Consider the following 18643-nt stretch of genomic DNA (forward strand, 5'->3'; position numbering starts at 1 on the left):
ACAATTGTTATTTAAAATTTTTGTTAGTGTTGCAGGATCCTGAATTGGATACTTCTTAAATTTAATAAAAATATTCTGGCACAAGTGTCAAACCTTAAAAAAAAGGAAGTCATATTGAGCTTTGGAAAATAATAATAATAAACTAATTAAAATAGTGCACATTTAATTTTCCCCACCACCAAATTTCCCCATCCCGCCCCACCCGGCTGGAAACAATTTCTGGGGAGACCACTGTACTGTCTACTTAGTTGATTATGGAATGTGTTTTGCCAGGTAATACTTCTTTGACTCATTATGAGAATGGCCTTTGGCAGGGAACATTTAGTCCTTAACTGAAATAAACATGACCAGAATTTCTTTTTAAAATCTTCAGCAATATTTCCGAATTCATTCCTGTATAATACTACAATACTTTAAAAGCTCTTCAATATGTTGTAAAAGGACTTAATTATTTATTTTCATGTGGCTTTTTAGAGGTGTGTGGCTTTTTTAAATTTAGTTAAGTCTGAATTTAGAAGTCTTTTCATTGAGTGCTACATTATTCATTTGTGATGTCAGCTTACTTACTGACGGTAAAAGGTTTATCATATGCTACTACTAATTACTGTTACTGATTTTTTTCATGTGTGCATGTATAACTAGAAGTTTATATTTTCTTTCAGATGTTAAATTCTTGCACGTGTTGTCTTATTTCTTAGGACCAATTTATACTTCAAGTTCAGAACGCTTACATACACACGCATCATGGCAGCCATGTGTTTCCAGCGTTCTTTTGACATGTCCTCTGTGCACGTCATTAGAAATTAATGCAATGCATGTGTGAGTTGAAATACCAGCAAAAATATGGCTGCCATCTTTTTTCAAGTTTTGGTACATGACACCAGCATAGTTGTTTACTGTTAACATGTGACGGCAGATTTGCAGCTTCAACAGGGTCAATCAGCATGCTAGAATGTTTGATGAATGGTTTGATGCAGTGAAGCAAATAATTAAAATTAAATGCTGACATGTAAATGTCTTCATGGTGCTTTTCTTGATCCATTTCTTGCATAGGCAATAAAATCATTAGATATTCCCCATCGTAATGACATTATACATTTAAATGTCTCTCATGTCATCTTCTGTGTCACTGTTGCCAACTTTTTTGCATATTTGCAACAGCATCAGAATGAAAAGAAGTTTTATTTTCAGCATCTTTTTTCCCTCAACTCACACCACAGCAAAACCAAATGTTGTTTTCTCACCATGATTATTTCTCACACTGCCCCCTGGTGGAATCCTCCAAATTTACTTAAAGTACGTGCGAAAGTATAGTCAGTACACTGTTTGCATAGCAGTGACCTTAAGCTCACGCCTCACATGGCATTAACCATATCCCCAGCCTTAGAACTAAAGTGCTGTCCTAATATTTTTGTGTTATACTTGGGATTTCAGATGTTTACACTGGGGATGCAACTCAGATTTGTATAATTTATTATATAAATAACTATTAATTATTTGAGGCTTCGTGGTTCTTTTGTGAATTACAGTCAGTAGAGATTAAAATAGATTGTGTTACTGTCGCACTGGTAAATGTAATGCTGTGTTATTCTGCTTATATTGTGTTTTATTGTTGAAAACTGCTAATGAAAGTGAAAGATTTAGTCTTAGTTATGTCTTTCTGGTTTTATTTATTGATTACTTTAAGAGAAACCCTTAGCTTTTATTAACAGATATATTTTAACCACATTTCTTGTGAATTATTTAAAAAAATAATTCGAAACCAGAAACCAACAATGACATTAACACATTACACAGAAAATGCAGTTTTCATATTATTCCTTGTAGTTACTTATGTCCTTATGCCTTTTCTGATTCTAGTCCAGCGCACAGTGTTTTTTATTCTATGCTTATTCTTTTTTTTTTTCATTTTTTTCTTTATCTCTGTTTCACTGAAATTTTGTTTTTCTCAGTATTGGCAACATTTTTTGCTCACTTTGTAGTTTAGATCTTGACGGTTACTGAAATCAACTATTATTTATATTTTGATTTATTCCATTGTGTTTCTAATGTTTGTTTTTTTAAATACAGGCAGTCCCCGGGTTAATTACGAGATAGAGACTTTAGGTTTGTACTTAAGTTGAATTTGTATGTAAGTCGGAACAGGTACATTATTTTAATAAATGCTATTGTTGACTGACTGTAACCAAGTGCTCTGTCAATTAATTATGGCGTTTCACCCCTCTCTGACCTTTTTATTATTTCTACTTTATTTTCAATGGTGATGGTTTTTCTCTTCTTTACCGTATCACCAGCACTTGCATCAGATTTGTGTTTCAGAGACATTCTTGAAGGGTGAAGACAAAAGGTTAAGATGAGCTCTTCTGCACAGCACTATACACGCTATCACAGCAGGAAGGCACCTGTCAACACGTCTGATGTACTGACAAGAGACAACTTCCTGCTATGTGTGTAACAGTACAAGCAGGCTTACTATTGAGAATGACTGGGGGCGGTGAGGGAGTGTTCATCACTCGCCCACCACACAGTCTCCTCCACTACAGTATGCTGCCTGCAGCGTCCACCCACCGAGAATGATCATGGTGCGGCCAAAGGCAGGTAGTGAACGCCCAACCCCAATTCATCAGGCAGTCATCCGAGGCACACTACAATGCAACCCCCGCTGCCCCGTTCACCCTCAGTGGCCTCCATTCATCCACAACCAGGTAACTACTTACAGCATTACCAGCCATGTTTGCTGGGTGGGCAGTGAAACACGTTCCTCCGCTCCATCCAGGCTGTGTCCAGTCAGGAGCAGTAGCTGCGGTGGCGAAGTGGGCAGGCATTGTCCTGCACAGGAGCGATAGCTGTGGCCCCAGTGACTATGGACCACGGGTCACCGCTTGCCACCGGAAGCCGCCCGAGGGACACTACACTGCGCGAGCAGCAAAATGGCCCCACCGATTGCAGCATCCCCAGGCTGAAGATGACGGAGTGGCAGTTACTGAGGTGCATGCGCCACGGCTGCGGCCTCGTTCGTAAGTCGTCGGTCGGATGTCCGTAACCTGGGGACTACCTGTACTTAGATATGTGTGATCTGCTCAAAACTAACCAAAACATTTGTCTTGAAGAATAAGGTTTAGTTTTATGTCTGTTATATTTGTGGGAACTAGGTTGCTGAGTTTGCTCAGTCAGTCATTACTATGGAAATGTATTTGCATTTTTAGATATATATTGCTGCAGGCTTTTTGTACTGTATATTATATTTCAACATTCAGATGATGTGTCTCTTTAATTAAGGTGTTTCTGTATAAGTTGCAGGGCTACTTTTTTAGTTCCTAGACACACACAAAATTTTTCAGACTGTTAGCAAGTCATTTAATATGCAAAAATGTAAATTATGTAACTCTTAGAACAAGTCAACTGTGACCGTATAATATATTAATATGTGTAAAAAAAAAATACACGTTGAACTGTAGTTTACACTTTATCTCTCCCTTTTTTTTTAGAGTCCTCTTGACATGGCACAAGCAGCAAAAAATAAAGGCAACAAGTATTTTAAAGCTTGCAGATACGATTCTGCAATCCAGTGCTACACAGATGCCATCAACCTATGTCCTCCTGATCAGAAATCAGATCTCTCCACTTTCTACCAGAACAGAGCTGCAGCTTATGAACAACAGGTAAAGTAAATATAACCTCTCGAGATGGCTTACCACTATACCTAATCAGGAAACCCCTCTACTAAATTTGTCTGACTTATTTTTTTTTTTAATTGCAGAAATGGATTTTCAGGTACCTAAGCATTTTTAGTCAACCAGTAATTTGGTCTAGAATGCTTCATATTTAAAAGTTTGTTTAAATATATAGAACTGTGCGTTTAAAATCCTTGGCTGCATGTAATTGTGTTACCTTGGCACACTTGTTGAATATTAACTTATTTTTACCCTGTAAATTATTAAACTGTCATAGCAAGCAATCCTTTTTGAATACTATTTACTCAATTACTGAAAAAGTTCCATGCTAATTAATCTTGAAAGGAGAAAAACTGTTATATTACATACCCCTTTGCCCTTCTATTTTTAAACCATTAGCAATATTTTCTTTTTGCCATGGAGCTTCATTGCCTCTCAGGGGGACTGAAATTTGGCCATTCAGTTCGGGTAACAAATAAATTGTTTGTAGGAGCAGGAATAAGATAAGCAAATTCAGGGGAGGTTTCTTGCTTCTCTTCTTTCTCTTTGATTCAGTCAGTTTGTGACTTCCAAATTCAATGTAAATCAGCATTATGCTCCTGACAACTGGATTCTAATTCTAGTTTTTAGTTTTACAGAGCACATAATTATAATATGATGATGCTTGCAGATTTATTGTTTCACATTATATTATTTCTTTTCTGTGACATTTTGAACCTAAATGACTCCAAAATAAGTCTAAGCACTTGACATAAACATAGACCGGGCACTTGGAAAAGAAACCTTTGCAATAGTGCTCATTTGTGGTATTTGTGAATTTTCCCTTGGAATTGATAAAGTATCTCTCTCTCTCTTTCTCTCTATCATATCTTTGGGCTATGTTGTCTATGTTTGTATTAATAAAATTCAGCATTTTTTTACGTCAACAGTTCGTGCATGTTTAATGCTATACTGCTGAATAAATTCTCATATCTATGCCAAGGAGTCTAAAAAAGTAAGGACAAGTATCTAAATATCACTTTAATACTGTAATAAATATATATCTTAATACTGTTCTATATGAATCCCCCCTCTGCTTAATGCAAACCTGCTGAGCCCATATATGATTGCTAATTAATAAAATGTAAAATAAATAACACAAATAATAAGCTATATTTTATGCATAAATAGATGAGCCGTGAGCTTTTATTTTAATATAGTTATCTTAAAAACAGAGGAGTCAAAATTATCAGATACTCTGTCAGCGGCATTATGCAACTTCTGGTACCATGGATTAAGGAAACCTTATGACTGTTACATTGGGAGAGATTCTGGACCATTCCTTTCTGTTAATATTCTCTGCATCCTTCCATTTCTTTTGATTTGCATTTATGGATCTTTCCTTTCTTTGTTTGTTAGTTTATTTTTGGATCAGTCATTTCTCTGTTGCTTTTTGGGATAGCCAGGTAAATTTTCATGCTTCTGAGTACACCTGTTATTAAGGTGCAGTTTTCTAGCAGACCAGAAAGCAACCAGATTTTGTCCATAATTAAATGCTGCAATGTCTAAAGAGTTAAAGTTTGGTCTACAATTACCATAAAAATTGATGAAAATCATAGTTCTGGCAGCTGAGCAAAACTATACCAAATTCAGTTTTTAATAAGTTTACTCAACAGCCGCTGTTAATGTAAAATACATTTCTTCTGCACATATGACACACAGCGCAACACTATTTGCTCCCTTTTCGATATCCTCATTTTTATATATACTTGTCACAATGAGTGCATTTACATGCATACATGTAGTGTATACCATTTTTCTGGTTAGAAAAACCTAAATATTGGTCTCTGAGAAACCAGTTTAACAATTATAGATCTGTGTACGAATAACCATGTTATGTGGCAATGTATCCCCTTAACCAGGTTACAGTTAAGGATTTCGTAGCCTGCATATGTCCATTGTACTCTTTTAGCCTGTACTTGTGTTGGCTTTGCACATGCTTCCAGCAGCCATGGGTACAAAACAATTGAAGCATTCACAAAGATACATTTCCTGAGATAAACACTTGGGGGATTACATTATTCCTTCTTCAAGCTAAAATCAGTATTTTAGAAATTGCTAAACTTCTGTTGGTGAGCTGAATAAATAGTGCAAAGCACAGCAACACTATCTTGGGAGCAGTATTTGGGTAATATGTTAAAAGTAACGAACATTAAACAGTCAGATTACTTTTTAAAGTAACAAGTAACCTAACACAGTACTTATATTAATAAAGTAAAAATAACTGCATTAGTATTATTATTCTCATCCCAGCAGCACTAGGTGTAAGGCAAAAAGCAAACATACCTGTTCGCTGCTCCTTTGCATGGCTCAGTCACACATGCAAGCAGAACAGTCTGCTGCATTCAATCCAGTAAGAGAAACCTATAAATAGACTGTTAAATTTGGTTTTAATTCAGTTAATTGCTATAGATATGTTGAAACAATGTGATCTGGGGCCTCATGTATTTACAGTGCGTACTCACAAAAATGTTATGTATGCCCGTTTCCACGCTCATATTGCGATATATAAAAACTAAACTTGGCGTAAGGCCACGTTCATTCTCACACCAGCTCAAATTATTGTGTACGCAAGTTTTTGGCTCGGTTTTGCAAACTGGTAGCAGCCAGTGTCCGAGCATTGCTACTGTTCATGTGAGGTTTGCCTTTATTTTTTAGATTCGCATTCCTGATGCGGCTTTATCAAATACAATGAAAACATTGTTTGTAAATTTAAGACATCTGATTGTAATCAACCTGTAACCATATAATGGTCCACGGAATGGCGAAACTGCTGCTTTAGCGTTGTTACTCTCAGTGCACCACTCAAGAGTATTTTAACCCACTCCGAGTGTGGAATTATAGCTATACAGAAGCTGATAGGAAAGCTCTACAGCAGGTTGTCTCAAGAGTGCAGATGATTATCAGTATACATCTTCTACCCTGGAGAACACTTATAGCACACAGTGCCTCAGCCATGTGCACAGTCTACAATAAATAACCATGCTGTTTCAAGTGGAATAAAGCTGGAGTACTGAGACTCAGCCATGTGTTTTGGGGTACAAGACAGTGACTCATGCATCATATGGTACCAGAAGTAGGGTCCTTGAACTGATGGATCCCCAAGAAGTACAGCAAGCCCCGGAGGAAGATGAGCCTCTGACAGCCGCCCCCTGCCCTGGAGTGGCCTCAACATGTGCTGCCAAAGATGGCTGTCTTAGATGACCCTGTGAGTTTCCTATTCGCTTTGAACGTATGGTAACATTGATGCGCTGGGTCAGGGGAGCTTCGTCAGCTATTTTGGACCCAGAATCTCCCTCCCGAAAGGCTCGATGATTATGAGTTCCTGAAGCAACAGATCCTCCTTCGCATGGCTGTGACCCCGGTGGCCAAGGGGTGCCAGTTTCGTTTGTGGCATATTGATCCAGATCGCCATGTATAATTACACATCAAGGGCTTAGTGGACCTGATTCAAAGATGGCTCCACGGAGACCCTTACTAGCGCATTATGGAGAAGCCTGCTATTGATGTAGTCCTGTCAGGGATAGATGAGAGTCTTTGTGATGAAATGCTGTGGAATAATGCTCACTCGCTGCTGGATCTCACTCGCAGACTAGAGGGTGCACAAGCCACCTGGAAACATTGGGGCTACCCAGGCTTGACCCCGATTTTGACCCAGCCAGCACAGACCTTCAGAGTCACCAGCACTGCAGGTGGAGGATGCCATAGTGTGAGCACCATAGTGTGGACCAGGTATGTGGCTCGCAAGATTCCCCCAAGATGTTAAAGGAGGACAATTTTAAGGTCTCTATTACGTTGGCCAGACAGGAATTCTCGGCACTGTTGGACTCTGGTAGCGACCTCAGCATAGTCCGTCTTGACTTGCTCCAGCAGACCCCTTATAAGACCACAGACCAAGTGAACATCCATTGCGTCCATGGGGACATTAAAACATACAAGACTACATTAATCCCTCTAAAATTTAAAGGGAAGAACTTTAAGGTTTGGACTGCCATATCGGATATCTCACCCTGGCCACTCCTAATAGGAAAATGGAATGCCATCTTCCCATGGGTCTTGGCCACCTGCAGAACGCCGTCACCCGTAGTGGATAGAGAGGGACTCAGCGTAGACAATGTCAGTCAAGGGAACTGGTTTGAAATTGAACTGGAGTTGTCCAGGGAGCTGGGGGATGAATTCTCAAGTGAAGACCCGGAACTTTTTGACACCATTGCATGCACCAACAGATCCCCAGACCGGACACTTGATACAGATGAAAACGAAATAGCACTGGGAGGTGAGTGAGATGCTGCATCAGACATGGCAGCACTGGGAGGCAAGTGTGATTCTGCATCAAACATGGAAGAAGCAGAGACTGCCATCCAGACGAAGTTTGCTCTAATTATCTGGAGAGAGAGAGAGAGGACACAAATTTTAAAACACCACATTTTTTATTTAAGGATGGTTTTTGGTATCGGGTGATTCCTGATTGCATGGGTGATGGACGTATTGAGCAGTTAGTAGTACCAAGTGAACATAGGGAGAAGGTTTTAAAAATTGCTCATAGTCACGTTTTGGGTCACCTCGTTGCGGAAAAGACAAGAAAACACATTTCAAAATGCTTTTATTGGGTGCATGTGGGCCAGGATATGGACCAGTAAGGCCTGTCCCAACTGCAAAATAGTTTCCACTCTGATCTGCCAGGGCACCCCTTTTACTGATGCCTATTTTAGACGTCCCCTTTGAGAGGGTGGGATTAGATATTGTTGGCCCAATTCCCATGAGTAAAAGTGGCTTTCAGCATATGCTTGTGTTAATCGATTATGCCACAAAATACTTAGAAGTTGACGTGTTGTGCCCGGACTATTGCAAAAGCACTCTCGGATATGTTCACATGTATTGGTATCCCTCGCAAGATTCTCACTGATCAGGGCTCACCCTTTATGTCTTGCATCATGAAGCAACTATGTGAAAGTTTCAGCATTAAGCAGTTACACTCTGCAGTTTATCATCCGCAGACGAATGACCTGACTGAATGTTTAATAAAACCATAAAGCAGATGATTTGGAGTGTGGCCCATGACGGTCCAACCTCGTGGAATACAGCAGTGCCTTTCCTCCTGTTTGCTGTCCAGGAGGCCCCACAAGTGTCTATTGGGATGAGCCCTTTCGAACTATTATTTGGCCGCCGACCACGCTTGGGCAGCTTTCATATCTGCACCCTAAACTTCACGAAGGCTTATTGGCAGGTCACCTTGAAGTCTAGTTGAGTGAAAACCGTCTTTGCCAATCAAGATGGGTTGTTTAAATTTATGGCACCCTCTTTTGGTCTCCATGATGCACCGTTGACCTTTCAGCAAATGATGGACCAGATCCTGCATCACCATTCCACGTACGCGGGTGCCTGTCTTGACGAAGTGGTAATTTTCAGTAATGACTGGGAATCTCAAACCCCACCACCCCCGACGCGCGTCACAACAGGTAAATTTTTAATTTCATTTAAATAATGTATACTGATAACAGTTAAATGTGTGGACACAGTGGCGCAGCAATGAGCTGGCACCGCTTTAAGGTTTGGTCCTGCCTCTGCATACTTGCTGGGACTGGGGAAAACCCTTGATAGATAGTACATGTTTAACTGTTCCATCCATCTATGAATATATTTCAGTGTTCCTTAAAGGTTTTGAAGAATCAGTGTTCTAAGCTTACAGCTAGATTTATATTTATTATAGAGTTCATTATGTGACGATTGGTTACATGGAGAAAGAAAAGGAAGGACAGGTATTGGGGGTTGGTACATTTGAAAGAGACAGTACTGCTGCATTAAATTATTTCATCGAGGGTTACGCACATCCCAGAAGGCATCTTGCAGGAGGTAGAAACAATCTCTAGACAGAGCGCCGGCTCATTACCACCACTGTGCCAAAAAGTTTAATACATGCTTTAATTAATTTCATCATGAAATTGATAATCAAGTATACTGTACATCAGGGTATTTAAATTGTTCAGAGAGCTGTAATATCATGAATGTAATTTATTCTGTGTCCTGTTGGCGTAAGAAGAAGCCTGTTTAAGAAGCATGTAGTGATCCACAAACATAGAACACATAGTATACAGAGCATTTAAAGTGCTGCTTTAGTTGCAATGGGGTCAGAGAAACTCTAGTAAATTTAACATTAATTTTAAGATTAAAACTACAACATTCTACTTTATTTCATATGACACTCAGACGGTGGGCTACGACCTTCCTTTTCACGTTGACTTTGATATATGACCACTTCTTTTTTTATTTCAGGTCCTCCATGACTTTCTGAACTTGACCTTTCAAAATTGTGTATCACTTGATTAATTACACTTTATACCAGAGGTTAAGCCAACAAAAAGTATATTTTTCCTTACCTCCTTTTCGCATTTGCTGAAATTCTTTTTTTTTTCACATGTTTTTGCCATTGTCTTTTAACCAAAACACTGAACGGAAAAGGTGTTATTTATATCGATTTGCATATTAAAATACAGTGGAACCTCGGTTCACGACCATAATTCGTTCCAAAACTCTGATCGTAAACCGATCGTGAACCGAAATAATTTCCCCCATAGAATTGTATAAATACAATTAATTTGTTCCAGACCGTACGAACTGTAAGTAAATATTTTTTTTTTAAAGATTTTTAGGCACATATTTAATTATACCATAGAATGCACAGCGTAATCTATACTAATAAAAGGCAAAGCCCTCACTCACTCACTCACTCACTCACTGACTCATCACTAATTCTCCAACTTCCCGTGTAGGTAGAAGGCTAAAATTTGGCAGGCTAATGGTCATAACTGGAAGGTATTTTTCTCCATTAACTGTAATGGAGTTGAGCTGGAATGACGTGGGGGGTCGGAGTTTCGTGTGACATCATCACGCCTCCCACGTAATCACGTGAACTGACTGTGAAAACCAGGAAGACCTCCAAAAAGCGCTTAAGAAAACATGCATTATATACTTGAGAAGGCAGCGAAACAATAAGAAGCAAGCGAGTGACATATACTACCATATTCATGAGTGCTGCTACCTCGGAAAGAAAGCACGGTGTAAACCTAAACTTTAAATTAAGTTCATAGACAGGCTACCGCCGGCGTTTCACATGCCCACAGGTAACGCGGGATACAAGTTTAATGAGAGGACGCAGGATATAAACGAGAGTTTTGATCACTTTGTAACTAAGTTAAAATTGTAGGTAAAGGGGTGTGCTTATGCAAATTCGAGACTGTGTTTGTGGGGGATTGACAGTTAAGGCGGGTGGGGGAGTCACGTCATCATCACCCCTCCCATTTACCTCATTTCGCTCTGAGCTGAGCTTCGCGGCTAACGGCGTCTTCCGAAGCAACTTCGTCAGACTGCCACAAAATACTCACAGAAAAATTCACAAGTTAATACACACGCTGTCTCTAGAGTTTCTCCACACTGAATCCTCCAGGAACTACTTACAAAAGGTCACATTGACAATCGTGTTACGTTATTTTTAAAATCTTTCCGTTTCTTAGCACAAGCACAGCTGAGAAGCTTCGATGCATGTGCTCCATAACGCGTTAAGAAATAATGCATTTAATCACACTTTGCATTACAAGCAAAGGGGAACTTTTGTCAATGCATGATTTCCTGGTACACCGATTACATTGATCAGCGCATCCCGATTCATTTTACCCTCGCACCACCTTAGTTTGAGAAGAAGTATGAAAAAATATGAGGTTAACACAGAAAAACAGATCACCAATTCAAGCTTTATGAATAATCGATTTGCCATCAATAAATGTTTTGGTAAAGCCATCCTCCTTCCATTTTATAATTTTTCCGCCATTAGCCATGATTAAATGAACGGTAAATAAAGTAAGAGCAAAGCGAGGGTGACTTATTCAGGCAGGCATATATATGACAGCAACACTCATGACAATGTCAATCATGTTACGTTATTATTAAAATGTTTCCTTTTCTTTTTCATTACTTCTTTAACACACTACTTCTCCGCTGCGAGGCACGGGTATTTTGATATATATATATCATGTAATACAGTGGTGTGAAAAACTATTTGCCCCCTTCCTGATTTCTTATTCTTTTGCATGTTTGTCACACAAAATGTTTCTGATCATCAAACACATTTAACCATTAGTCAAATATAACACAAGTAAACACAAAATGCAGTTTTAAATGATGGTTTTATTATTTAGGGAGAAAAAAATCCAAACCTACATGGCCCTGTGTGAAAAGTAATTGCCCCTTGTTAAAAATAACCTAACTGTGGTGTATCACACCTGAGTTCAATTTCCGTAGCCACCCCCAGGCCTGATTACTGCCACACCTATTTCAATCAAGAAATCACTTAAATAGGAGCTGCCTGACACAGAGAAGTAGACCAAAAGCACCTCAAAAGCTAGACATCATGCCACGATCCAAAGAAATTCAGGAACAAATGAGAACAGAAGTAATTGAGATCTATCAGTCTGGTAAAGGTTATAAAGCCATTTCTAAAGCTTTGGGACTCCAGCGAACCACAGTGAGAGCCATTATCCACAAATGGCAAAAACATGGAACAGTGGTGAACCTTCCCAGGAGTGGCCGGCCGACCAAAATTACCCCAAGAGCGCAGAGGCGACTCATCCGAGAGGTCACAAAGACCCCAGGACAACGTCTAAAGAACTGCAGGCCTCACTTGCCTCAATTAAGGTCAGTGTTCACGACTCCACCATAAGAAAGAGACTGGGCAAAAACGGCCTGCATGGCAGATTTCCAAGACGCAAACCACTGTTAAGCAAAAGAACATTAGGGCTTGTCTCAATTTTGCTAAGAAACATCTCAATGATTGCCAAGACTTTTGGGAAAATACCTTGTGGACTGATGAGACAAAAGTTGAACTTTTGGAAGGCAAATGTCCCGTTACATCTGGCGTAAAAGGAACACAGCATTTCAGAAAAAGAACATCATACCAACAGTAAAATATGGTGGTGGTAGTGTGATGGTCTGGGGTTGTTTTGCTGCTTCAGGACCTGGAAGGCTTGCTGTGATAGATGGAACCATGAATTCTACTGTCTACCAAAAATCCTGAAGGAGAATGTCCGGCCATCTGTTCGTCAACTCAAGCTGAAGCGATCTTGGGTGCTGCAACAGGACAATGACCCAAAACACACCAGCAAATCCACCTCTGAATGGCTGAAGAAAAACAAAATGAAGACTTTGGAGTGGCCTAGTCAAAGTCCTGACCTGAATCCAATTGAGATGCTATGGCATGACCTTAAAAAGGCGGTTCATGCTAGAAAACCCTCAAATAAAGCTGAATTACAACAATTCTGCAAAGATGAGTGGGCCAAAATTCCTCCAGAGTGCTGTAAAAGACTCATTGCAAGTTATCGCAAACGCTTGATTGCAGTTATTGCTGCTAAGGGTGGCCCAACCAGTTATTAGGTTCAGGGGCAATTACTTTTCACACAGGGCCATGTAGGTTTGGATTTTTTCTCTCTAAATAATAAAACCATCATTTAAAAACTGCATTTTGTGTTTACTTGTGTTATATTTGACTAATGGTTAAATGTGTTTGATGATCAGAAACATTTTGTGTGACAAACATGCAAAAGAATAAGAAATCAGGAAGGGGGCAAATAGTTTTTCACACCACTGTATATGAATGACCTCCAAAGAGCGCTGAGACTTTTGATATCATGAACGTGTCTGCAAAAACTGGGGTCTCCTGCCCAGCAAAAGTCGAGCAGCCAGCGCGCATAGCTGTGCCGGCCTTTGAGGCGCTGACTGCGCTTCTGCCTTAAGTCAAAGTGAGCACTTTTAATTTTTTTCATCCTCCCCTGCGCTATAGCCCAGACAAGTGCAAACACGGGACCCCTTTTCTACACCACGGCAAAATAATATTAAGGCGATTCACACTTTCTTTTGCACGTATCGATTATGAGGTCCTCGCCGCGGATTATGAAGACACGCACACGAGTGGAGGACTGACAGTGCCATCAGAGCCGATTAATGGCGGGGACGTCTCACCAGTCTACACAAGACCCACGCGACTGTCCCCAAAGGCGATCATAACGTCAGCGAACACATCTCTATACTATATAAAAGAAAAAGGCAACTTTCCTTTCTTTACACCTTTTTTCCTTTTATACCAAACCAAAGCCTTTCTCTCTTAACACTGCAGAGGACACAAAACTAATTTTCTTTAAATGCCGGTAAGGCACATTACCAGAGGCACAAATTTGAACGTTCACATAGAAAATGTAATTTCTATACCACAGCCGTCGGGTTGCGCCTTTCAAAAGGGATCTACTAACGAGAGATGATCCATATATATTTTAGCTGCTGTTAGTTACTTACCTGTTGTGTTACACAGTCTTTAAAATGTAGTTTACCACAACCACTCCAGTAGTGCTCAATGTACCTGTACTTCTTAAAGCGTTAATGTTTTACTGTTTAATAACTTATAGACTATATTTTATTATTTTTCCCTTGCACTCAGTGACCAAAGCTATACACACACATATAGACACATACAAACATACACACAAGTATATACTGTACATATATATATATATATACACATATATACACATACACACACATATATGTATATATATATATATGTATATATATATATATATATGTATATGTATGTGTATATATGTATATATATATGTATATGTATGTATATATATGTATGTATATATGTATATATATGTATATATGTATGTATATATGTATATATATATATATATATATATATATATGTATATATGTATATATATATATATATATATATGTATATATGTGTGTATATATATGTATGTATATATATATATATGTATGTATATATGTATATATATGTATATATATGTATATATATATGTGTGTATATATATATATATATATATATATATATATCTATACTAATAAAAGGCAAAGCCCTCACTCACTCACTGACTCACTCACTGACTCATTCACTGACTCATCACTAATTCTCCAACTTCCCGTGGGTGGAAGGCTGAAATTTGGCAGGTTCATTCCTTACAGCTTCCTTACAAAAGTTGGGCAGGTTTTATATCGAAATTCTACGCGTAATGGTCATAACTGGAAGCAGTTTTCTCCATTTACTGTAATGGAGATGAGCTTCAACGCCGGGGATGGAGTTTAGTGTGACATCATCACGCCCCACGTAATCACGCAGTACATAGAAAACCAGGAAGACCTCAAAAGCGCTCAAGAAAACATGCATTATATAATTGAGAAGGCAGCGAAACAATAAGAAGCGGCGAGTGACATATACAACCATATTCATGAGTTCTGCTACTTTGAAACAAAGCACGATGTAAACCTACACTTTAAATTAAGTTCATAGACAGGCTGCGCTGGCGTTTGTAATTTAGTGCCTGCCCATATAAGGCCGTCCGTCAGCGGCAATCAATAGCAAACTGCCACGGGTAAATATTCATGGGTGAAGGACTGTGCTTATGGAGAGGAAGATGAGATGGTCAGGGTGGTGTTTGACACAAACTCAGCGAAACTGCGAGAGAAAGTTTTAAGTGCCAGGACTAAGGTAACATTAAATAAAGCTATGGACATAGCACGAGATGGCACCAGCACAGCTGGGAACCTTCGATGCAAGTACACCGAGTGGCTCCGTGAACTGGCGCGGTGCACAGATAAAAGCAACAGTTCCAAAGGCTGAACAAAACCGAATTACACAATTGAAAAGGCAGCAAAAATATGAAGCGTCTGATAAGCATATTCATAAATGCAGCTACTATGGAAACAAAGCACACGGTGGAAAAAGTCAATGTCCCACTAAAGGAAGACAGTGTAAAAAAAACCCGTGCATGCAGTGTGTCAGGTCTCAGATAAAGAAGAAGCGAGCTGTTTATTGATGCAGTAAGAAACGAATCGATGAATGAAACCTGTCATCTTTACAGCGATTGACAAACACGGAATGTAACTTGAACACAACACATCCTACAAATACGAACCTGATTGAAAGAAATAATGATAATCAAATCCTTGATGACAGCAACACTCAGTAACACTCACAAAACAAATACTGTATATTGACAGTCATGTTACGTTACTTTTAAAATGTTCCCTTTTCTTTTTCTACCTTTTTTAACACACTACTTCTCCGCTCGATACGCTATATATATATATACTCATACTTTCGATAATGGATACTTTATTCGCCATCAATGATTGTTTTGGTAAAGCCATACTCAGTGTATTCATTAGATGAGCGGTAAAAAGTAAGAGCGAGGAGGATGACTCATTGAGGCATGCAGGCTGTAGTCTTGCGTCAACTCTATCTGAATTGCGCGATCACATTTGAAAAATATATCTTTTCAAGTTCTATTTAGTCCATATGTGTCAAACTCAAGGGCGCGGGCCACATCCGACCAGCGTAATTATATCCGGCCCGCAGATCATTTTATATACTGTATTATTGTTATTAATGGCCCGGGTATATGAAGCGCTGGTAACACAATAAACTACAGATCCCATAATGCAGCGCTTCAGCTGCCTTGCAGTTACTTACCGCTTACTAGAGTTATTGCGCACTGAGTTTGCACGGCGCTTTGGTGACTTTGAAGAACAAAAAAAGTCCGTCTACATGCGGCTCGAACCTTGTGCATGTTTGGTAGCACATATCTGTGTGAGAAGCTCTTCTCAGTGATAAAGAATAACAAAACAGCACACAGGAGTAAGCCTCACTGATGAGCACCTGCAATCCATCCTGAGAATCTCCACAACACAGAACCTCACACCAAACAGAAGCGAACTTGTGGGCAAAAAAAGATGCCAGGCGTCCAGCTCTAAAATGACATATGAGCAAAGACAACTGAATGATTTGATTTGTTATTGCACGTAAGGGCGGGAGTCAACCGTTTTAACAAACAGCGTATTGCACTGATACTGAAATAGCTGTGTGTGTATATGTATATATATGTTTATATATGTGTTTGTGTATGTATATATATGTATGTATATGTGTGTATATATGTGTGTGTATGTATGTATATGTGTGTATATATGTGTGTGTATATGTGTAGATATATATGTATGTATATATGTGTATATGTATAGATATGTATATATATATATATATATATATATATATATATGTATATATGTATGTATATATGTATATATATATATATATATATATATATATATATATATATATATATATATATATATATATATATATATATATATATATGTATATATATATATATATATATATATATATATATATATATATATATATATATATATATATATATATATATATATATATATGTGTATATATATATATATATATATATATATATATATATATATATATATATATATATATATATATATATATATATGTATATATATATATATATATATATATATATGTGTGTATATATATATATATATATATATATATATATCTCTATACTAATAAAGGCAAAGCCCTCACTCACTCACTCACTCACTCATCACAAATTCCAACTTCGGCAGGTAGAAGGCTGAAATTTGGCAGGCTTATTCCTTACAGCTTACTTACAAAAGTTGGGCAGGTTTCATTTGAAATTCTTAATGGTGATAACTGGAAGGTATTTTTCTCCATTAACTGTAATGGAGTTGAGGGTGGCAATGGCGTGGAGTGGAGTTTCGTGTGACATCATCCGCCTCCCGTAATCACATGAACTGACTGTCAACGGTGCGAGAAAACCAGGAAGACCACCAAAAAACCCTTAAGAAAACATGCATTTATATCTTGAGAAGGCAGCGAAACAATAAGAAGCGGCAGTGACATATACTACCATATTCATGACTTGCTACCTCGGAAGAAAGCAAGGTGTAAACCTAAACTTTAAATTAAGTTCATAGACAGGCTACGGCTGGTGTTTCACATGCCCACAGGTAATGCGGGATACAAGTTTAATGAGGGCGCGGGGTATAACGAAGTTTTGATCACTTTGTAACTAAGTTAAAATTGTAGGTGAAGGGGTGCTTATGCAAATTGGGGACTGTGGTTGTGGGGATTGACAGTTAAGGCGGTGGGAGTCACGTCATCATCTCCATCCCATTCATCCCCATTTGGCTCTGAGCTGAGCTCTGCAGCTAACGCCGTCTCAAGCAACTTGGTCAGATGCCACCAAATACTCCAGAAAATCCACAAGTTAATACACCCCGCTGTCTCTATAGAGTTTCTCCACACTGAATCCTCCAGGCACTCCTACAAAAGGTTCATTGACAATGCGGTAACGTTATTTTTAAAATTTCCTTTTCTTAGCGTTAAAAATAATGCATTTAATCACACTTTGCATTCAACACAGGGAGCTTTTGTAATGCATGATTTCCTGGTACACGATTACTTTGATCAGTGATTCCGATTCATTTTACCTGCACCACCTTAGTTTGAGAAGAAGTATGAAAAAAAATGAGGTTAACACAGAAAACAGATCACCAATTCAAGCTTTATGAATATCAGTTAGCCATCAATAATTGTTGGTAAGCCATCCTCCTTCCATTTTATAATTTTTCCGCACTAGCCGTGATTAAATGGAAGTAATAAAGTAAAACAAAACGAGGGTGACTTATTGGAGGATATATATAAACAAATAATGACAATTCAATCTTTGTTATTATTAAAATGTTTCCTTTTTTTTTTTTTTTAAACCCACTACTTCTCCTTTGGGGGGTATTTTGAAAATTTTTATATATATAAAAATATATATATATAAAATATATATATATATATATATATATATATACAAAATATCATATAATATATGAATGACCTCCAAAGGGCTGGATTTTTGATATCATGGCGTTTTTTAAAACTTGGTCTCCTGCCCAAAAGTGAGCAGCCAGCTTCAAACATTGGGCCTTTGGGGCTATCCCTCCTTTAAATCAAATAGACTTTTTAATTT

At 38.3% G+C, this 18643-nt stretch overlaps 1 protein-coding gene across 1 annotated transcript in view; it reads left to right on the plus strand.

Annotated features, from left to right (window-relative positions):
• The window catches only part of tomm70a (translocase of outer mitochondrial membrane 70 homolog A (S. cerevisiae)), an 87425-nt gene that overhangs the window by 16554 nt on the left and 52228 nt on the right, over positions 1-18643 (plus strand). Inside the window, exon 2 of the mRNA XM_039744996.1 lies at positions 3489-3662. Within this exon, the coding sequence (XP_039600930.1) occupies positions 3489-3662 (174 nt within the window). The remainder of the gene's footprint in view (positions 1-3488; positions 3663-18643) is intronic.

This window comes from Polypterus senegalus, chromosome 2 (genome assembly GCF_016835505.1).
Source record: "Polypterus senegalus isolate Bchr_013 chromosome 2, ASM1683550v1, whole genome shotgun sequence".
Lineage (NCBI taxonomy): Eukaryota > Metazoa > Chordata > Cladistia > Polypteriformes > Polypteridae > Polypterus > Polypterus senegalus.